At 53.4% G+C, this 20480-nt stretch overlaps 2 protein-coding genes and 1 long non-coding RNA gene across 25 annotated transcripts in view; 1 reads left to right on the top strand and 2 right to left on the bottom strand.

Annotated features, from left to right (window-relative positions):
- The window catches only part of PXN (paxillin), a 59572-nt gene extending 46939 nt beyond the window's left edge, over positions 1–12633 (top strand). The window contains exons 5-15 of one of the 3 annotated variants that reach the window (XM_050748000.1): positions 39–240; positions 1032–1167; positions 3019–3906; positions 5965–6240; positions 6496–6804; positions 7411–7512; positions 7797–7967; positions 8121–8294; positions 8879–8960; positions 9105–9253; positions 10510–12633. In XM_050748000.1, coding sequence (XP_050603957.1) covers positions 39–240; positions 1032–1167; positions 3019–3906; positions 5965–6240; positions 6496–6804; positions 7411–7512; positions 7797–7967; positions 8121–8294; positions 8879–8960; positions 9105–9253; positions 10510–10776 — 2756 coding nt within the window. In that variant the 3' untranslated portion in view covers positions 10777–12633. The remainder of the gene's footprint in view (positions 1–38; positions 241–1031; positions 1168–3018; positions 3907–5964; positions 6241–6495; positions 6805–7410; positions 7513–7796; positions 7968–8120; positions 8295–8878; positions 8961–9104; positions 9254–10509) is intronic. The other 2 variants (XM_050747998.1, XM_050747999.1) reach the window with 2 other exon arrangements.
- BICDL1 (BICD family like cargo adaptor 1) overlaps positions 1–20480 on the bottom strand; it is a 718679-nt gene that overhangs the window by 234122 nt on the left and 464077 nt on the right. The window contains exon 1 of one of the 21 annotated variants that reach the window (XM_050747925.1): positions 11986–11995. The exons of 16 other annotated variants lie outside the window; for them this stretch is intronic. The gene's annotated coding sequence lies outside the window, so the exon portion shown is untranslated. Of the gene's footprint in view, positions 1–5086; positions 5091–6379; positions 6390–9940; positions 9945–11180; positions 11185–11985; positions 11996–20480 lie in introns of those variants that run through there. 4 more of the 21 variants (XM_050747963.1, XM_050747938.1, XM_050747926.1 and 1 more) reach the window with 4 other exon arrangements.
- LOC126930730 (uncharacterized) overlaps positions 1–20480 on the bottom strand; it is a 93352-nt gene that overhangs the window by 35031 nt on the left and 37841 nt on the right. The gene's annotated exons all lie outside the window — the stretch shown is intronic.

The raw sequence follows: 20480 nt of genomic DNA, 5'->3' as shown, positions 1-20480 counted from the left end.
TCAAGGGCTGAGCAGCCTTTTTCTCTCCTCTCTGCAAGATGAGGCCAACTCAAGCCCCCCGCTTCCTGGGGCCCTGAGCCCCCACTATGGTGTCCCAGAGACTAACAGCCCCCTGGGAGGCAAAGCTGGGCCCCTGACGAAAGAGAAGCCTAAGCGGAATGGGGGCCGGGGCCTGGAGGACGTGCGGCCCAGCGTGGAGAGTCTCTTGGATGAACTGGAGAGCTCCGTGCCCAGCCCCGTGTGAGTACCCACTGGGCTCTCCCCAGGTGGGGAAGGGCTGGCTCAGCCTGCCCTGGGTCCAGCGTCTGTCCCCTTAGCCCTGGTATCACCCATTCCCTCCAGTGTCTGCCGTTTGCCAGGCACTGGGGGGATAGTGGAGAGTCTCATGGACACCATCCCTGCCTTCAGTCAGTCACTACCAGTCAGAAAGGACAGATACTGTGCACGCCGAGGGTGCCTGGAGCTTAGCAGCTCTTAGCATAGGCTTTGGGGCCACACAGTAGGGTTTCACTTCTTGGCTCTGACAATTACTGTCAGCTCTCAAGCCTTAGTTTTCCCATCTGTAAAATGGGACAAGGGCTTATGGGATCACTGGAATAAGACCACCTACCTCAGTAAGGGTGAGAGCCAGTAATCCATGTAAAGCGCTTAGAATGGTTTCTGGTGTGCAGTGCGTGGCACACATGGTGAGTGCCCAACACGCGAGTTCGTACCAGCGCCGTTGTGTTACTGCAGTAGCCTCACCTCCACGTCCGGTGTTGTGGAGGAAACATAGGGCGCTTGGGCTTGTTTCACAGGTCACCTTTCACTTGGGCTAGGGGCTAGAGGAGTCTTCCTGGCACTTCCTGGTGCCATTGAGCTGCCCTTTCTTCTGACCCAATGATGGGTCCCCAGGAGAGACTGGGAGCTGGTGGGCCTCCCTGGGCGTGGGGATGGTGAGACCCCAGTGTCCGAGCTGAGGGATCAATTTGATCCCTGGGAAGTGTGGGGCTGACTTTGGGCTCCCCACTGATGCCATGCCCACCCTGCAGCCCTGCCATCACTGTGAACCAGGGCGAGATGAGCAGCCCGCAGCGCGTCACCTCCACCCAGCAGCAGACGCGCATCTCAGCCTCCTCTGCCACCAGGGAGCTGGACGAGCTGATGGCTTCGCTGTCGGATTTCAAGGTGCCCTGTGAACCCTCCATCTTCCCTGCCCTGCTGCCCCTCCCTTATCCTTCTCCTCCCTTACCTTAGTGTGGGTAGCTAGACCTTGGTACCTCAGTGTTTGGGTGCCTTGCCCCTGAGCCAGGGACCCTGTCATGCCCTGGCCTTGCTGTGATGCCAGGAGATAGGGGAGGGAGGGCCGGGTGAGCCTGCCTGAGGATTGCAGTAGCCAGTGAAGGCAGACAAGCTGGAGAAGTGCTCAGCTGGGACATTCCTTCCTCCCCGGGTGCTCCCAGCCACTCAGGTCAAGGGGATCAGGAGGCTGGGACGCTGAGACAAAGAACCTTGTGTTGATGGCTGCTCTTGGTAGGGGAGGGCATTCTGTGCTGGGCCATGTGGGACTTGGGAGCCTGTGCCTGGGAGGTCATTTGCCCTGGAGCCCCATCTCCCACGCTAGCTGTCCTCAACACATCCTCTTTCTTTCTGCCTCTGCTCCTGAATCCACAAGCCTCCCTCGCTACCCTTCTCCCATCCTTCCCTCTCGCCCTCCAGGGCCTCTGAGTTCCCACGAGCATGTCTGTGGGAAACCGTGGGGCCAGCCTTGCACGAGGTACCTGCCCTTCCCCTCCCTTGCTGGGTCTCCCCAGTCCTGCCAGGCCTGGGATGTTTAATTTAGAGGATACAGTGTTTCCATGGGGATTGATATTGACAGAACTCACCAGCAGTTGCTGACTTCACACTTCCACGTGGGTCAGCTGGAGACCTTTGGGGCATGACCTAGGGAATATGAGAGGGGAGTGAGCGGTCCCTGCACCCTTGGTCTTGATGGTGCCTCCTAGCCTCCCTCCAGTTGAGGTTTCATGGTGGGAGATGGGAGTGTGGCTGGGGTGGAGGGTTGAGCCTGGCCCTGTGACCCTTGCATGCTGTAGTTTTAGCTCCAGGCCAGTGGTTCTGAGCCGCCATAGTCAGAAGCAAGTAAGTTGGATTCAGGGCCTGGCCTGCGGGAGCTGTGTCCCAGTGCTTGTAAGACTGCCGTTTTCTTAGACAGCCTGTGTCCTGATGCCAGAAGCAGCAGTGGTTTTAGTCAGATCCCTGGAGCAAAGACTTGGGGCCGGGCGCGGTGGCTCAAGCCTGTAATCCCAGCACTTTGGGAGGCCGAGACGGGCGGATCACGAGGTCAGGAGATCGAGACCATCCTGGCTAACACCGTGAAACCCCGTCTCTACTAAAAAAAAAATACAAAAACTAGCCGGGCGCGGTGGCGGGCGTCTGTAGTCCCAGCTACTCGGGAGGCTGAGGCAGGAGAATGGCGTGAACCCGGGAGGCGGAGCTTGCAGTGAGCTGAGATCGGGCCACTGCACTCCAGCCTGGGCGGCAGAGCGAGACTCCGTCTCAAAAAAAAAAAAAAAAAAAAAAAAAAAGGACTTGGAAGACGTAGAGGACTCGGGGTGGAGGAAAGCTGGGATTGTCCGGAGGGACATGGCTGAGGTGGGCCAGTGTCCGAGGCGGGCTTAGCAGCCTCCCGGGGCTGGCTCTCCCTCCAATTGTGCCTGGGGCTGTCTTCCCTAGCCACCTGGCTCCCCATTTGTCCACCTCACCATGGTCTTTTCTTTCTCATACCCTCCCGGGGTGGCTCCACAGACATGACTCGGTGGCTGCTTTCTCTTGCTTGGGTTTGATAAGGGCTAAGCATGTGAAACCCAGGGAAGCCTTTTTGGGATCTGGGTCTCCTTCAAGGGTCAGTCCTGTGCGTCAGCTTTGCAGCCACCTTGGTTAGCCCTAATGCCGAGCCCACCGCCTGCAGGACGCAGCCATCCTCACTCCCCTCATCTCTCTCTCTTCTCCCCTCTGCCTTTCTCTCTCCTCCTCCAGACCAGCTCCTCCACTGTGGCTCTGAGTGCCCCGGGGCTGCTGCCCGGCTCTGCTCCATCCTCATACTGCTCCCTTCCTCCTTCTCCTCCTCCCATACCATCTGTATTCCTGCCACCCACCACTAAACCCTCCCCTCGAGGCCAGGGCCACACTCCGGAGTTCCCTTGTACTGAGCAGAGTGGACGAGACCTTCTACCTCCTGTGGCCCCTAGCTGGCTTGATTTGGCTGGTCTTGGGGTGATGCCTGATATCCTCAACTCAAGGTCTCCCTCTGTGGAGGGTTCTTTGTGGGCAGTGGGCACAGAGAGCCAGGGTCGAGATTGGAGGCACCTGCCGACCCTCACACATGAGCTCTCTGGGGCTCCCCGCGGCCACACTGTACCCTATGCTGGGAGCATAGGTCCCCAAGAGCCTGGGGAGCCCCAGGGGCCACCAGCCAGCCCTTCGTGCCCAGAGGAGGCCTTGGCTGCCACAAGGGAGCAGCCATGGGCTTCAGAGGTATTCAGGCCTGAGAGAATGCCCCCTTCTGAGGCTGCTCGAAGCTTCCAAGAAGTAATAGAGCCAGCTATAGTGGCAGTGGACCGGCAGGCTGTCTTCCCAGATACCTGGACTCTCACGGAGGAACGTGGCCTACAGCAGGAGAGGCCAAGGCCAGAGCCAGGGAGGCTGGGAAGCAGCTCCCCTGCCTCAGTTACCATGGAGCAGCTAGGTGCAAAGATGACTGAGAGGGGAAGTGTGGCCAGGCCAACCCAGGGACCTGAAACCCCAGGGAGCCCAGAGGGCACCACCGAAGCTGCCACCCAGGCCGGGAAGGAACAGCCAGAGCTTCCATGTGCCATGGCCACGAGCACACCCAGCACCACGGAGAGGATTTCCACCTCTGGCCAGGCAGGCGCCAGCTCGCATGGCTGCTGGGCATGGCCCTTGGCGGGTCTGAGTGTGGGCTGCTCCTCGCTAACTGCATGCAGCCCCTCCCGCTCTGCGTGTGTCTGCTTGGGCAGAAAATTTGAGACACTGTGGCGGGACCTGACAGTCAGCACTTGGCAGTGGGCTCTGTGGACCCGGCATTTCTCATAGCGTCAACACACCTCTTGCTTTGTTAAGGCTTTTTCCTTTCGGATGAGCTAGCCTTGACCTTCTGATGTGGTGAAATGGTTAGAAGCATGGACTTTGGAACCAGATAGACCTAGATCAAAACCACATCTCTAACACTTGCTACCTCTGTGACCTTGGGCAACCCCCTCCCTCAGCCTCAGTTTTCTCATCTATAAAGTGGGGAGAATAATAGGCCATGTCCGTTAAGATTGTCCAGAGACCTAAATGAGATAATTCCTGGAAAGTATTTAGAACACAGCATGTGGTCCCTCAATAGGCCATGGCTGACAGTAGTTTTATTACTTGCTTTTTACTTAATTAAAACTATGCCGGGCCGGGCGTGGTGGCTCACGCCTGTAATCCCAGCACTTTGGGAAGCCGAGGCAGGTGGATCACCTGAGGTCGGGAGTTCGAGACCAGCCTGACCAACATGGAAAAACCCCGTCTCTACTAAAAATACAAAAAAATTAGCTGGGCGTGGTGGCGCACGCCTGTAATCCCAGCTACTCGGGAGGCTGAGGCAGGAGAATCGCTTAAACCCGGATGACGGAGGTTGCGGTGAGCCAAGATTGCGCCATTGCACTCCAGCCTGGGCAACAAGAGCAAAACTCGGTCTCAAAAAACAAAAAAAAGAAAAACAAAACAAAAAACTTTATGCCCCACCCTGGCACAGTGGCTTATGCCTGTAATCTCAGAACTTTGGGAGGCTGAGGCAAGAGGATCGCTTGAGCCCAGGAGTTTGAGACAAGCCTAGGCAACACAGCGAAACCCTGTCTCTACAAAAAAATTAAAAATTAGCTGGGTGTGGTGGCTCATGCCTATAGTCCCAGCTGCGGGGAAGGCTAAAACAGGAGGATCACTTGAGCCCAGGAGTTTGGGGCTGCAGTGAGTTGTGATCGCACCACTGCACTCAGCCTGAGCAACAGAGCAAGACACTGTCTCAAAAAAAACCCAAAAATAAAATAACCCAAATCCCCCAAGTTTTATGCCTCTTTGGAAAACAAAACGAAACAATCAAAACCCCTCAGAACACTACCAACAAGTATAATAGCATAATATGTGTAATATTAGCATAATAATATAAATAAGAAAAAAAACTAGTTAAAAAAGTTCCTGGCCAGCTGAGCACGGCGGCTCACGCCTGTAATCCCAGCACTTTGGGGGGCCAAGGCAGGCGGATCACGAGGTTAGGAGTTTGAGACCATCCTAACCAACATGGTGAAACCCCGTCTCTACTAAAAAAAGAAAAAAAAAAAAAGAAAATATTAGCCGGGCGTGGTGGTACGCGCCTTTAATCCCAGTTACTCAGGAGGCTAAGGTAGGAGAATCTCTTGAACCCAGGAGGCGGAGGTTGCAGTGAGCCCAGATCGTGCCACTGCACTCCACCCTGGGCAACACAGTGAGACTCCGTACCCCCCAAAAAAAGTTCTTGGAAGGAAAGACTTTTTCTATTATAAATTAAAAAGAAAGAAAGAAAGAAAAAGCCGTATGCCTTGTCAAGGGCATGCACTTACATCCTCTGGAATAATTCTTGCGCAAACCCTGTGTGGTAAGCTAAGAAAATCCTGTGGTTCCATTTTAAGGAAGGGGAAGCTGAGGCCCACGGCACTTAAGTGTCTTGCCTAAGGTCAGTGGCCAACTTGGAGGTGAATGCTGGATCAGAGGTCTCGCTGGCAGCCTGTGCTTCTGGAGCCAGTCCAATCTGCTCCCTCCCCGTGCCTCCACCCACTTCTGCTTGGCTCTTTGGTGGTTTTCTTTTGTGCTGCCTCTCCTGAGGCATCTGAGTGTGGCCTGAGCAGCGTGTGCAAGCTCGGAGTAGGACGGTGACAGCCTCCCCTCCCCTCCCCCTAGATCCGATCTGTGATCAGGAGGAGCCGGGAGACAGGCCACGCACACCCCATGTCCCGGGAGCCCTCCCCTCGCCGCCGGCTGGACCCTGCCACCCTGAGCAGGACCCCATCCCAGGAGCAGCTCATCGCGGAGCTGCAGGGGCGGCTAGGCATCCAGCCTGAGGCAGAGGAGCCGGCGGAGGCAGCGGGGCCCTCTGCCCAGGACTGGCTGACCGAGGGCATCATCATCACCGTGCAGCCACGTGGGAAGCGGGCCGGGGGGCAGCTTGTAGAGAAGGTGGCGAGAAGATGCCCAGGGCTGGGGCTGGGCCAGAGCCAAGTACCTGGGGTCCAGGTTCTTCTGGCCCCAGTGCTGGCCGGAGGGGAGATCTGGGGAGGGTGGGAGTTTCTTGCCTCCTGTGACCTTGGAAGACTGGCCCCACTCTTGGTGCAGAGTGGGAAGGCCCAGGGGAAGCCTGGGGAGGTGCCCCCACCCCTGTGGGCTGAGCTGGCGATTTCTTCCTCATCGCTGTCCCTCCTTTCTTTTCCCCAGGTTGTCTTCCCTCCTGGCTCTCCCATTCCCCTGAGAAGAACCATCTCTGTCCTGGCTTCTCCTTCTGTCCCTTTGCTCCAGCATCGCACAGACGCCGCGGCCAGCAGCTCTTCTCCCCTGCCCAGCCTGCCCACCTCCTCCCCTCTGGGGCCCTCAGCTTACACCTGTGGTTCTTCTGGGGTCCAGAGTGCAGGGGAAGAGCCCCATGATGAGAGGGTGCAGGGCCCCACCCTTTCCACTCCTGCACCCCACACCATGAGGTCCGTGGGCTGCCAGACCGATGAGGACCCGCTCTTCCCCCCGATGCAGGCAGGCCTTAAAGGAGCCCCTCCCTTTCTGTCCCCTGTCCTAATGCCTGAGCCATCCCCCACTCTGCACACACACACATACACACTCAGATACCCTCCATCCCTCCATCCACTAGCCCCAGCACAGTAACCACAGTCCTGCCTTAAACCTTGACCCTGGTATTCCCCTACTTGGAAGGTCTGCTGCCCTCTTGCTTTCCTGTGGGTTCGCCTGTGTCCACTCCTTCCTCGACTGGTCCTCGGTACTGCCCTGGGCTCACATCGAGGAAGGAAGCCACTCCAGAAGGAGACCAGAAGCCTGTCTCCTCCCTTCCAGCCCCCAGGCCCAGTGCCCGGTGAGGCCGCCTCACTGAGTCTGGCCACCTCCCCTTGCCATGTCCTCTGCCTTTGGTTGACTCCCCTCCCTGTCCTCCTCCTTTTCTCCCTGGGCCTCTCTCTCAGGGCTCTTTTTCTCCAGATTTTTTTCCCCAATTTTGGTCCTGCTGGTGGGGGAGAAACCCTCAGATCTCATCCTAGATTCCCTTTTAGTCCAGTGACAAGGTCCCGTATTCGTTCTTCTTTAATTTTTAAAAAAGATTTCTTATCCTCATCTCTTCCCCTATCTAAGATCCAGGGCCTGGAGCAAAGAGCGGATGGGGAGCGGTGCTGGGCGGCTGGCTGGCCTCGGGACAGCGGGCGAAGCAGCCCCGGAGGGCAGGACGAGGGAGGGGTCAGTGCCAAGGCTGGGCTGGGTGTCCTGCGTGTCGTGCTGTCCCTGGGCTTGGCCGTGCCTGCTGGGTGCCCGGAGCCTTTCTGACCCCAGTGGGCCCCTCCGACCATGAGTCCTGCTGATGTCACTCCCACTTTAGGGCTCCTGGCCCCTGGAGGAGGTTGTACTTCTTGTCTCCATCAGCTCATCTGTTCAGGAGGGAGAAAAGTACCCCCATCCCTTTGCTGCCAGACACCGTACCCTGAGCCTCAGGAGTCCTGACCAGCCCCTCCGTGTCTCCACAGTTCATGGCCCAGGGGAAGACAGGGAGCAGCTCCCCCCCTGGGGGGCCCCCGAAGCCCGGGAGCCAGCTAGACAGCATGCTGGGGAGCCTGCAGTCCGACCTCAACAAGCTGGGGGTCGCCACGGTCGCCAAAGGAGTCTGCGGGGCCTGCAAGAAGCCCATCGCCGGGCAGGTGATGAGGGGGAGTGGGCAGGGGTGTGTCCAGTGGACTCCTGCAGGGGTGGGGGTGCTCTGGGGCTGGCCTCGGCCCTGTGGGCTCCTCTGCAGGGGTGGGGGTGCTCTGGGGCTGGCCTCGGCCCTGGACCACATTCCATCTCCTCCTCAGGTTGTGACCGCCATGGGGAAGACGTGGCACCCCGAGCACTTCGTCTGCACCCACTGCCAGGAGGAGATCGGATCCCGGAACTTCTTCGAGCGGGATGGACAGCCCTACTGTGAAAAGGACTACCACAACCTCTTCTCCCCGCGCTGCTACTACTGCAACGGCCCCATCCTGGATGTGAGTTCCTTATCCACTCATTCCAGCTTCACTGCAGCCCTCTGAGGGTTCAGGGGGTGCCGTGGGAGACTCACAGGGCTAGGGAACAGTGCGGCTGGACTCACACCCACACCTGAACCATAGCCTGTCCCGATGTGCATCAGGCAGCCCCACCTCCCTTCACCTCCCATCTCGCTTCCCTTCTCTGGAGACCCCCAGAAGATCCCAGGACTCAGGAGGCCTGAGGACATAAATGGAGTGGGACGACAGCGGCCTCACTCCCTCCCCCGCTCCGGGAACTCAGGAAATGCCTGGTCTCTCTGAGCCTGTGTCTTCACGTATAAAATGGGAGTCACAGTAGAACTTGGGCCCTCTGCTTGGGGTGAGGATTAGAGAGGGTGTGTGTGTGGCTTGTCCCATCCTCAGTAACTCTGAATTCTTAGAGGCGTTCACAGCACAGTTAGGAGAGACCCCCACGTTGGGAGTGTTTCGCTCTGTCTGTGGCTATGAGCTACGGGTGGAAGGCGGCCTTGCTGGGCATCTCAGTTGTGAGATCTGCCCAGTGGGGTGGAGCTCAGTCTTGATCCCACACTTGGCTTTCACAGAAAGTGGTGACAGCCCTTGACCGGACGTGGCACCCTGAACACTTCTTCTGTGCCCAGTGTGGAGCCTTCTTCGGTCCTGAAGGTACGGGCTGGACCAGCGGACTGACTCGCCGCCTCTCAGGAGGGCCGGGAGGTGGGGGTGGGAGACGCTGCTGAGGTTGCAGTCAGAGTGGCTCCACTTCTGGAAGCCAGAATGAACTGTGCCTCCAAAACCCCCGCTCCCCAGGGTTCCACGAGAAGGACGGCAAGGCCTACTGCCGCAAGGACTACTTCGACATGTTCGCACCAAAGTGTGGCGGCTGCGCCCGGGCCATCCTGGAGAACTATATCTCGGCCCTCAACACGCTGTGGCATCCTGAGTGCTTTGTGTGCCGGGTAAGGAGCCCCTGAACGCATCTGGAGGGGCTAGGAGCAGGCAGTGGGGAGAGAGGGGTCTTGCTCATTGTGCTCTCTGCATCCAGCTCGGAGGCCTCCCTTCGGGTTATTAAGAGGGGAGCAGGCAGGGGTCTCCTTCCTCCAGTCCAGGGCCAGGGTTTGTACTGAGGCTGGGACAAACCAGGAGCAAGGTAAACATGTCCCCCAGTCCAGCCCTGTGCAGCAGCCCTGGGCCATTCCTATTTGGGAGGTGAGTATGTGAGAATTAAATGAGATGATGCAAGTATTTAGCAGACTCGACAAAAGTGGGCCGTGGTTTCCAAAACCACTGCATTCTGGGGGCCCCACAGAGGTTATTAGGGATTCAACAAGGGCTCTGTGACCAAATGAGTTTGGGAAACACTGTTCCCTGCAGGACTTCTCAGAGCCTTTTCTTTTCTTTTCTTTTTTTTTTTTTTGTAGACAGAGTCTCACTCTGTTGCCCAGACTGGAGTGCAGTGGCACGATCTTGGCTCACTGCAACCTCCGCCTTCTGGGTTCCAGTGATTCTCCCACCTCAGGCTCCCAAGTAGCTGGGATTACAGGCATGCACCACCATGCCTGGCTAATTTTTTGTATTTTTAGTAGAGATGGGGTTTCACCATGTTGGCCAGACTGGTCTTGAACTCCTGACCTCAGGTGATCCGCCCCCCCAACTTGGCCTCCCAAAGTGCTGGGATTACAGGTGTGAGCCACCACGCCCAGCCCCTCTCAGAGCCTTTTCTACCTATATGTGATGTGAACCTCCAATGAGAATCTAGGATGCAGAGTTTAACCACACACCAGTGTCACACCTGTGTTTCTGGGAACACTGTTGCAGCCACCTGGCTAAGTGCTCAGGAGTCAGACCTGTGTGTGAATCCAGGCTGTGAACTCAGTAGCTGCATGACCCTGGGCAAGTCACTTCACCTGTGTGCTTCAGTGGCTTCCCTTGTTGGAAGAATTAAAGAATCCCAGCACTGCGGGAGGCGAGGTGGGAGGATTACTGGAGGCCGTGTTTGACCAGCATGGGCAATATAGTGAGACGCCCATTTCTACAAAAAAATTTTTTTTAATAAAAATAAAAAATAAGTGTTTAGGACAGCATGGCACATAGTAAATGCCTAGCAAGTAGGAGTCACTCCGAGTGTGCCGACCATGCCCATCTGGGCCCCATCATACTGGTTGCTGCTCTAGCCCGAGGGACAGCCCCCTGAGCCCGTCTCTCCACCTGGCAGGAATGCTTCACGCCATTCGTCAACGGCAGCTTCTTCGAGCACGACGGGCAGCCCTACTGTGAGGTGCACTACCACGAGCGGCGCGGCTCGCTGTGCTCCGGCTGCCAGAAGCCCATCACTGGCCGCTGCATCACTGCCATGGCCAAGAAGTTCCACCCCGAGCACTTCGTCTGTGCCTTCTGCCTCAAGCAGCTCAACAAGGGCACCTTCAAGGAGCAGAACGACAAGCCTTACTGTCAGAACTGCTTCCTCAAGCTCTTCTGCTAGGCGCCCTGCCCCTGTCTCTGCCCCCCTTCCCCAGCCAGCATCCCCAACTGCTACTGTGACCCAGAGACTTCACCCGGGGGTGAAGGGGTAAACCCACTGAAACTGGAACCCTCGTTCTCGGCTGGTGCAGGAGGAACAGGGCTGTGAGGGGTCCCCCTGCTTGTCTTCACCCCTGCCGGAGCCTCTGGGCCCCCTCCTCCCTCCTGCAGCTCTCCCCAGGCTGCCCACTCCATCCTTTCCAGGGGTAGAGGCTGGGGGCCCCACCCCAGCCCACGTACGTCCCCATGAACTGGCCTGGCCAGCACCCCACACTGGAGCCATCTCTTCCTCATATTTCCACAGTGCAGCCGGAGGGCAGGGAAGGGCAGGCAGGGTCTGTTGGGGTCTCTTTTTACCCTTATTTCCCCCCTGACCTAATTGCCTTCGTTCTGTGATTATTGGGGGACACCCGGCTCCCTCCAGACAATGCCAGCATAAATCCATCCATCCAAAGGCAGAGAACCCAAGGGGCCATGGAAGGTTCTCTGTGCTCCTCCTGCCCTTCCAGTGCCCTAGGCCTGGTAACTGCCCCTGCCTTTACCCGCCCTCCCCTTTTATACCTGCTCTGGTTCTACTGAGAAAAGCCTCTCCAGCAATAATGTTTTCTAGTCACTTCCTCCGTCTCCGGGACGGCGTGCCTGGACACTGTACTGACTTTGATAGATTTCTACACTGAGGTTTGAATTCATATCGCCTGAGTTGCTTTTACTTCTCTATACAAAATGATTTTGAAGAGATTTTAAAGACGTTCCCTTTTGTATTCTCTTCTTTGTCCACCGCCACTGGGCCTGTCGCTGATGGTGGCCCTGGTGTGGAGTTTGCTTTGTACTGAGGGTCGGGGTGGGGAAGCAATTTGTATTTTATTTTTTCTTAGCACAAGCAGGTGAACTGGGAGCAGCTCTGTGACTCCCCCTCTTTCACTTCATAGCTCACCAGGACTGTTTTATAAACTGCTGTATTTGGAAACCCCTTCTTTACTTCCCAGGCCAGCAAGCTCTTCACTGAAACTGGTTGAAGGGTGTCGTACCCTTTTGGGCCTAGAATTCTGAACCTCATCTGTTCTGTTTCTGCGGGAGGAGAAGGGGAAAGTATGTTTTGGGGGGCTGCTTCCTGTCTGAGTAAGCCCTAAGGAGCCTCTGCTCCCCTGTGAACCCACTGAACCTTCTGAGCCCCCAGCGCTTCTGTGGGGCTCTCTCTTCTGCCTTCTCAGGAAAGCTGGTGTCTGATTTTGGCCATCAGGACTCTGACGTCTCTTTGGTCTTGTTGATTTCCTCTGGGCATATCCCTTTGTCTGCTCCTCCCCTTTCACAGGTGGGATCGGCACTCGGGGGGTCTGGAAAGAAGGTCATAAGGGAGCATGATAGGATTTGGGGCAGAGGGACAGGCTCCTCTGGGGAAAGCCCCAGAGCTCTTTACCGAGGATGAAAGAGGAGCCAGGCCTTGGGCTCCTGATCAAGAGAAAGGGGCCCCACTGGGATCTAATGGTGAGAGTCCAAACCACTCCACTGGCCTCCTGGCAGAAGCCGAGTGTGCTGGGGTCTCCGAAGAGGGTCCCTCCTTTGTTTGTGGGGGAAGGTCAGCCTGGCCCCTCCAAAGGTCTGATGTCTCCACTTCCACCCACAGGCCTTACCGCTCTGTTTACAGTGACTCCCCCAGACTCTCCCCAAGAGGGACTGGGGTTTCTGGGGTCTACTCTCTGAGTCAATGGTTATTTGAAAATTTGATTTTGATTTTATTTTTTCTCTGTAAACTTCTAACCTGGCTTTTCCCATTTCAATTCCTGTGATTTATGCCAATAAAGTTTGCCCATGATTTTCACCTGTGCTAGTGCCATTTCTTGGTGGTCTGAGATAACCTCGTGGTCCCAGCAGAGAGCAAACCCACCCCAGATGCAGCTGGGTCACCAGATGGAGGGTAAATTCTGGATGTTTCCTTTCTTGAGGTCAAAATCCCTGGGGCTGGGGTCCGTGGTCCTTGCCTGTGGTCACAGGTCCTCCCTGTGGGCTTTGCTCTTGCCTGGGCAGTTGGTGAGGACAGGCTGGGAACAGCGGGACAGTCCTCGTCGGGCAGAGCCTGCCCAGGGTGTGATCACCTGCGTTTACCAGGGGCATCCTCACTCACAGGGGCCTGTGGGTGGCTTTCCACTCATTCAGAGGTGGGGAAAGAGGCTCCAAGGCAAGAACCTACATGTACAAGGCAGTCTGAGTGAGGGCAGAACCATGATGCGGACCCAGGGCTTGCCTCTGCCTGTGTTCCTGCACTGAACCAGACATGGCCATGCCTGAGCCCACACAACTTGGGTTAGTCCCTTCCCTGCCAAAGGCAGCTACTTAGAGTTGAGGATGGGTCTCTACTGCCTCCTCGTGGTCGTGTCCGGATTTGCATGCCTCCTCTTTGCTCCCGGTCAGATCCAGAGCTCCAGTCCTAGACCCTAGAGCAGGGGTGTCCAACCTTTTTTTTTTTTTTTTTTTTTTTTTTTTTGGAGATAGAGTCTCACTCTGCCCAGGCTGGAGTACAGTGGCATGATCTCGGTTCACTGCAACCTCCACTTCCCAGGTTCAAGCGATTCTCCTGCCTCAGCCTCCTGAGTAGCTGGGATTACAGGTACCCGCCACCACACCCTGCTAATTTTTGTATTTTTAGTAAAGCCAGGGTTTCACCATGTTGGCCAGGCTGGTTTTGAACTCCTGATCTCAAGTGATCTGCCTCGGCCTCCCAAAATGCTAGGATTACAGGCTTGAGCCACCACTCCTGGCATTTTTTTTTTTTTTTTTTTTGATTATGGAGTCTCACTCTGTCATCCAAGCTAGAGTGTAGTGGCACGATCTCGGTTCACTGCAGCGTCTGCCTCCTGGGTTCAAGTAATTATCATGCCTCAGCCTCCCAAGTAGCTAGGATTACAGGTGTCCGTCACCACACCCAGGTAATTTTTATATTTTTAGTAGAGACGAAATTTCACCATGCTGGCCAGGCTAGTCTCGAACTCCTGGCCTCAAGTGATCTGCCTGCCTCGACCTCCCAAAATGCTAGGATTACAGGCATGGGCTACTGCGCCTGTCTGAGTGTCCAATTTTTTGGCTTCCTGGGGCCATGTTGGAAAAAGAAGAATTGTCTTGGGCCACACATAAAATACACTGATGATAGATGATGAACTTTAAAAAAAATAAAATCACAAATCTCATAATGTTTTAAGAAAGTTTACAAATTTGCATTAGGCCAAATTCAAAGCTGTCCTGGGCCGCATGTGGCCCACATGCCACGGATTGGACAAGCTTGCCCTAGAGCTTCCAGGCCACGGATTGGACAAGCTTGCCCTAGAGCTTCCAGGCCACGGATTGGACAAGCTTGCCCTAGAGCTTCCTGGGCAGCTTCGTTTCACCCTGAGCTGTGTCTTCACCGCTTCTCCGTTGTTCGGAACGGTTCTCCAAAAGTAGCATGTTGAATTCTAGTCTAAACCCTTCCCATGCTATAGTGAGCTCAGACGTGAAAATTACCTTCAACGCTCACCCAAAGAGAATGACGGGGCCAGGCTCTGTGGCTCATGCCTAAATCCTAGCATTTTGGGAGGCCAAGGTGGGAGGATCACTTGAGCCCAGGAGTTCAAGAGAATAACTTGGTTTATTCTTCCAGCCCATGTTGGATTTATTTTATTTCTACAAAAGGCTATAGTATATTTCTTTTCTTTTCTTTTCTTTTCTTTTTTTTTTTGAGACGCAGTCTCACTCTGTCACCCAGGTTGGAGTGCAATGGCATGATCTTGGCTCACTGCAACCTCCGTCCCCCAGGTTCAAGCGATTCTCCTGCCTCAGACTCCTGAGTAGCTGGGATTACGGGCACCCGCCACCACACTAGGCTAATTTTTGTACTTTATTAGTAGAGACGGAGTTTATCCATGTTGGCCAGGCTGGTCTCAAACTCCTGACCTCAAGTAATCCACCCACCTCGACCTCCCAAAGTGCTGGGATTACAGGTGTGAGCCACCATGCCCGGCTGGGTATGGTATATTTCATTGTAATTTGCTTTTCACTTTGCTTTGTGGATATTTTCCCATGCTGATAAATATAGATCTGCACCATTTTCTAATGGCTTCATGGTATTCCATTATATTGATGTGCTACAATTAGAGATGATATTTATATCATCAGAGCCAGGAGGTCCTTGGAAATGTACCTTGTGCATATGTATATACTTGGAAAAGTGCATTCAGAGGGAGGCAGACTCAGGCTTTGGAAGGGACTGTATAGCGCAGTGAGGCCCAGGGGCTTTGAACTTCCTGCTAGATTTCAGTTCTGAAGCCATCACTTACTGGCTGAGAGAGCTGGGCAAATTATTTAACCTTCCTGTGAGTATTCTCATCGATAAAATGGGAGTACTGACAGTACTGTATCTCCTCAGAGGATTGTTGCAAAGATTAGCTTCAGAAATGTGCACAGAGTACTTAGGACAAAAGGAAGTGTGCACTAATACATTGCCATTAAAAAGATATCTTGGGTGTCTGCGAGTTGCCGAATGGAGCTGAGCATCTTGATGAAACCAGGGATCTCAGGGTGAAGACTGAAGCCCTAGGCTATGGTGGAAGTTGGGCGCCTGAATTACATGTGGAAATATGCCAACTGAACATTGGACCACCACGACCTGCCCGCAACTCAGCGCCTAGTGCCAACAGAATACCTTTCAGGATCCACAGCAATGCAGACAACAGAACCCACACAGGCTTCCGTTCTCAAGAGGCCATCAAAACATAACTGCTGGCCGGGCATGGTGGCTTACGCCTGTAACCCCAGCACTTTGGGAGGCCGAGGCAGACAGATCACTTGAGGCCAGGAGTTCAAGACTAGCCTGGCGAACATGGTGAAACCCCATCTCTACTAAAAATACAAAAAACTAGCTGGGTGTGGTGGTGGGTGCCTGTAATCCCAGCTACTCTGGAGACTGAGGCAGAAGAATTGCTTGAACCCAGGAGGTGGAGGTTGCAGTGAGCTGAGATTTCGCCATTGCGCTCCAGCCTGGGTGACAAAGTGAGGCTCTGTCTCAAAAAAAAAAATAAATAAATGAAATGAAATGAAATAAATAACTGCTGACGAGACAATTTACATTTCCTTCCCCTCACTACACTCCCTGATTGTTCTGGATCAGTGTGACTGACACCTTTGGATCTTACATGCTACTTGGGAAAGTTCTATGGAGAAGGCAAAGATTTTGAAGGCGCAGGAGACTATCATAGATACTCACAATGATCATAGATAGTAGTATCATAGTACCATAGATACTCAAAGTGATCATAGATAGTAGTAGTATCATAGTACCATAGATACTCACAATGGCATCTACCTAAAGCATTCGAAAGCTTTGCATCAACCAAAGGAAAAGCACCAGTGAGAGTCAAGATACAGTTCCAGACAGGTGCTACTTCTTATTGTAAAGGTGTCCAGGTCTTGTGCTTATGATGTGTTCAGATCAGTGACGGAAACGATGAAGACAGAGAGACTGGAAGGAAGAACACGACAGTTTAGTAGTACTAAGTATGGTCAGTTAGATCGGGGTCCCTAACCCTCAGGCCAAGGACCGGTACTGGTCTGTGACCTGTTAGGAACTGGGCTGCACACCAGGAGGCAAGCAGCAGGTGAGCGAGTGAGCTCCTCATCCTGTCAGATCAGCAGCAGCATTAGATTCCCACAGGAGTGCGAACCGTATTGCAAACTGCACACGAAGGATCTAGGTTGTGCACTCCTTACAAGAATCTAATGCCTGATGATCTGAGGTAGAAGTTTCATCCCCAAATCACTTTCCCCCCGACCCCTGGTGTCTGTGGAAAAATCGTCTTCCACAGAACTGGTCCCTGGTGCCAAAAAGGTTGGGGACTGCTGAGTTAGATCATAACACTTAATCCTGATAATAACTCTGTGAGGCAAGGTTTGTTCAGCCCAATAAACAGCAGAAATATGGGTCAAATCTAGGTTCAAAGTTGATGCTCATTCTATGATACATACTGCCTCTGATAACAGGTATCCTAATAAGTACCTTCCTGGAGAGTTTTGTTGCTATACGACTTTCTGTAGTTACTTTCTTTTCTTTTGTCTTTCTTTCTTTCTTTTTTATAGTTACAGAGTCTCGTTCTAAATAGTCGATATTTTAAGCTTTGGGGATCATACAGTCTCCGTTGCAACCACTCACTTGTGACAGCCATAGACAATGTGTAAATGAATAGGTGAGCAAGGCTATGTTCCAATACAACTTTATGTACTTATGTACTTATTTATTTATTTATTGAGATAGAGTCTCGCTCTGTCCCGCAGGCTGGAGTGCAGTGGCGCGATCTCGGCTCACTGCAAGCTCAGCCTCCCAGGTTCACGCCATTCTCCTGCCTCAGCCTCCTGAGTAGCTGGGACTACAGGTGCCCGCCACCACACCCAGCTAATTTTTAGCATTTTTAGTGGAGACGGGTTTCGCTGTGTTAGCCGGGATGGTCTCGATCTCCTGACCTCGTGATCCACCCACCTTGGCCTCCCAAAGTGCTGGGATTACAGGCATGAGCCACTGCACCTGGACTATTTATTTATTATTATTATTTTTGAGATGGAGTCTCACTCTGCCACCCAGGCTGGAGTGCAGAGGCACAATCTTGGCTCGCTGCAACCTCCACCCCCTGGGTTCAAGCAATTTTCTAGCCTCAGCCTCCCGAGTAGCTGGGATTACAGGCGCCTGCCACCGCACCCGGCTAAGTTTTGTATTTTTAGTAGAGACAGGGGTTCACCATCTTGGCCAGGCTGGTCTTGAACTCCTGACCTCGTGATCCACCCGCCTCAGCCTCCCAAAGTGCTGGGATTAAAGGCGTGAGCCACTGCACCCAGCCACAAATTTATTTACGGAAACAGACAGTAGCCATATTTGGCCCATGAGCTATATAGTTCGGCCAATCCTTGTGATATACCAGAGATAGTCATTTTTTTTTTTTTTTTGAGACAGAGTCTCGCTCTGTCGCCCAGGCTGGAGTGCAGTGGCCGGATCTCAGCTCACTGCAAGCTCCACCTCCCGGGTTCACGCCATTCTCCTGCCTCAGCCTCCTGAGTGGCTGGGACTACAGGCGCCTGCCACCTCGCCCGGCTAGTTTTTTGTATTTTTTTAGTAGAGACAGGGTTTCACCGTGTTCGCCAGGATGGTCTCGATCTCCTGACCTCGTGATCCGCCCGTCTTGGCCTCCCAAAGTGCTGGGATTACAGGCTTGAGCCACCGCGCCCGGCAAGATAGTCATTTTTGACATATTTTAGTCTACATAGTTTCAGAGAGCTTTGACTCCTGTAATTCTTGCAACTCCCTAGTTCTGTATCCTGCAGTGATTCCCCAGTGTCCCTCACCGTAGAAGCCTCCATGTTTTATTATAACAGAGCCTTGGAAACAAGGGTGTGAGCCAAGAACTCGAGCTTGTGCCCATCATGGTGAAATTTTCATCATTAGAAGAATATTTACAGCTGGGCGCGGTGGCTCATGCCTATAATCCCAGCACTTTGGGAGGCTGAGGCGGGCAGATCATCTGAAGTCAGGAGTTGGAGATCAGCCTGACCAACATGGAGAAACCCCGTCTCTACTGAAAATACAAAAAATTAGCTGGGTGTGGTGGCGCATGCCTGTAATCCCAGCTACTCGGGAGGCTGAAGCAGGAGAATCGCTTGAACTTGGTAGGTGGATGTTGCAGTGAGCCGAGATCACACCATTGCACTCCAGCCTGGGCAACAAGAGTGAAACTCCATCTCAAAAAAAAAAAATTTTACAAAGGACTTTAGAGAAATCAGTCAGTACCCTACTGCCTGCAACAGAGCTAGCCCTGTGGTAGGAAATCTCATACAGTGGGGGGGCTCTAATTTCAGAGGATAAGAACCTGGCCTCCCATGGAGGTCTCAGTTGGAGCTATTGATTATATGGTGGAACAAGATGAGACTGACAGCACTTGAGCCACCCGTATCTAAATTCTGTTCAGGGAATTTTATGCCAGTCAGCTGCACCAATATACCCTGCCATGCTAGCAAGTGTCTTGGTTTTAAACCTGCTACCGTCCCCACCGCCCACCCACAACTCTATCAAATTATTCATGTTGGCCTGATTTTCTTACTCTTCCATCTTTCCTGGCATTTTTTGGTGTGTGTTTGTGTGTGTGTGTGTGTGGCTGCTTTAGAGACATTCTGCCACCTTTCTGGACTTAGCTACTTAGCTAGACCAGGGAGAGTAGGCAGGTTGTGATTGGAATCTTTTTTTTTTTGAGATGGAGTCTCGCTCTGTCACCCAGGCTGGAGTGCAGGGGCACAATCTCAGCTCACTGCAAGTTCCACCTCCCGGTTTCACACCATTCTCCTGCCTCAGCCTCCCAAGTAGCTGGGACTACAGGTGCCTGCCACCACACCTGGCTAATTTTTTGTATTTTTAGTAGAGATGGGGTTTCACTCTGTTAGCCAGGATCGTCTTGATCTCCTGACCTCGTGATCCTCCCACCTCAGCCTCCCAAATTGCTGGGATTACAGGCAAGAGCCACAGTGCCCACCGTGATTGGAATCTTAATAACCTGTCAAAACAGAGCATTTAAATCCTATTCATGTTATTTTCTATTCTTCCCATGGAGCACAGACAGCCAAAAAGACAAATAAGAGAGGCTCCAGGCCAGGCACAGTGACTCATGCTTGTAATTCCCGCATTTTGGGAGGCTGAGGCAGGCGGATCACCTGAGGTCGGGAGTTTGAGACCAGCACGACCAAAATGGAAAAACCTTATCTCCACTAAAAATACAAAATTAGCCGGGCAAGGTGGCACATGCCTGTAATCCCAGCTACTCGGGAGGCTGTGGCAGGAGAATCACTTGAACCCAGGAGGTGGAGGTTGCGATGAGCCAAGATCGCACCATTGCACTCTATCCTAGGCAACAAGAGTGAAATTCCATCTCAAAAAAAAAAAAAAAGAAAAGAAAAGAAAAGAAATACAATACAGTAATGTGAAATCGGGCTACTTCTGACTTTTTTCTTTTTTCTTTTTTTTTTTTGAGAGGGAATCTTGCTCTGTCACCCAGGCTGGAGTACAGTGGCGCGATCTCAGCTCACTGCAACCTCCGCCTCCTGGGTTCACACAATTCTGTCTTAGCCTCCCGAGTAGCTGGAATTACAGGCACATGCCACCATGCCTGGCTAATTTTTTGTATTTTTTAGTAGAGACGGGGTTTCACCATGTTAGCCAGGATGGTCTGGATCTCCTGACCTCGTGATCTGTCAGCCTCGGCCTCCCAAATTGCTGGGATTACAGGCATGAGCCCCTGCACCCTGCCCACTTCTGACAGTTTTATGGTGTGTGATACAACATGATGTATGAAGCTCTTTGTGATAATTTTTAATTTTGAAATAGCTGATTCTTTGGGGATCATTTAATACATAATTCCACGGGTTTTAGTGAAAAAAAAAAAAAAGAGATCTCAGAGTCGGGCAAGGTGCCTCATTCCTGAAATCCCAGCAATTTAGGAGGCCAGGGTGGGAGGATTGCTTGAGCCTAGGAGTTTGACATCAGCTGGGCAACATGGCAAAACCCCGTCTATATAAAAAGTACAAAAAATTAGCCTGGTATGGTGGTGTGCACCTGTAGTCCTAGCTACTTGGGAGGCTGAGGTGGGAGGATCGCTTCAGCCTGGGAGG

The sequence above is a fragment of the Macaca thibetana genome, chromosome 11, assembly GCF_024542745.1.
Source record: "Macaca thibetana thibetana isolate TM-01 chromosome 11, ASM2454274v1, whole genome shotgun sequence".
In the NCBI taxonomy this organism is placed as follows: Eukaryota; Metazoa; Chordata; class Mammalia; order Primates; family Cercopithecidae; genus Macaca; species Macaca thibetana.
Note: the sequence above shows the minus strand (reverse complement) of the source record. Positions and strands in the feature narration are given on the sequence as shown.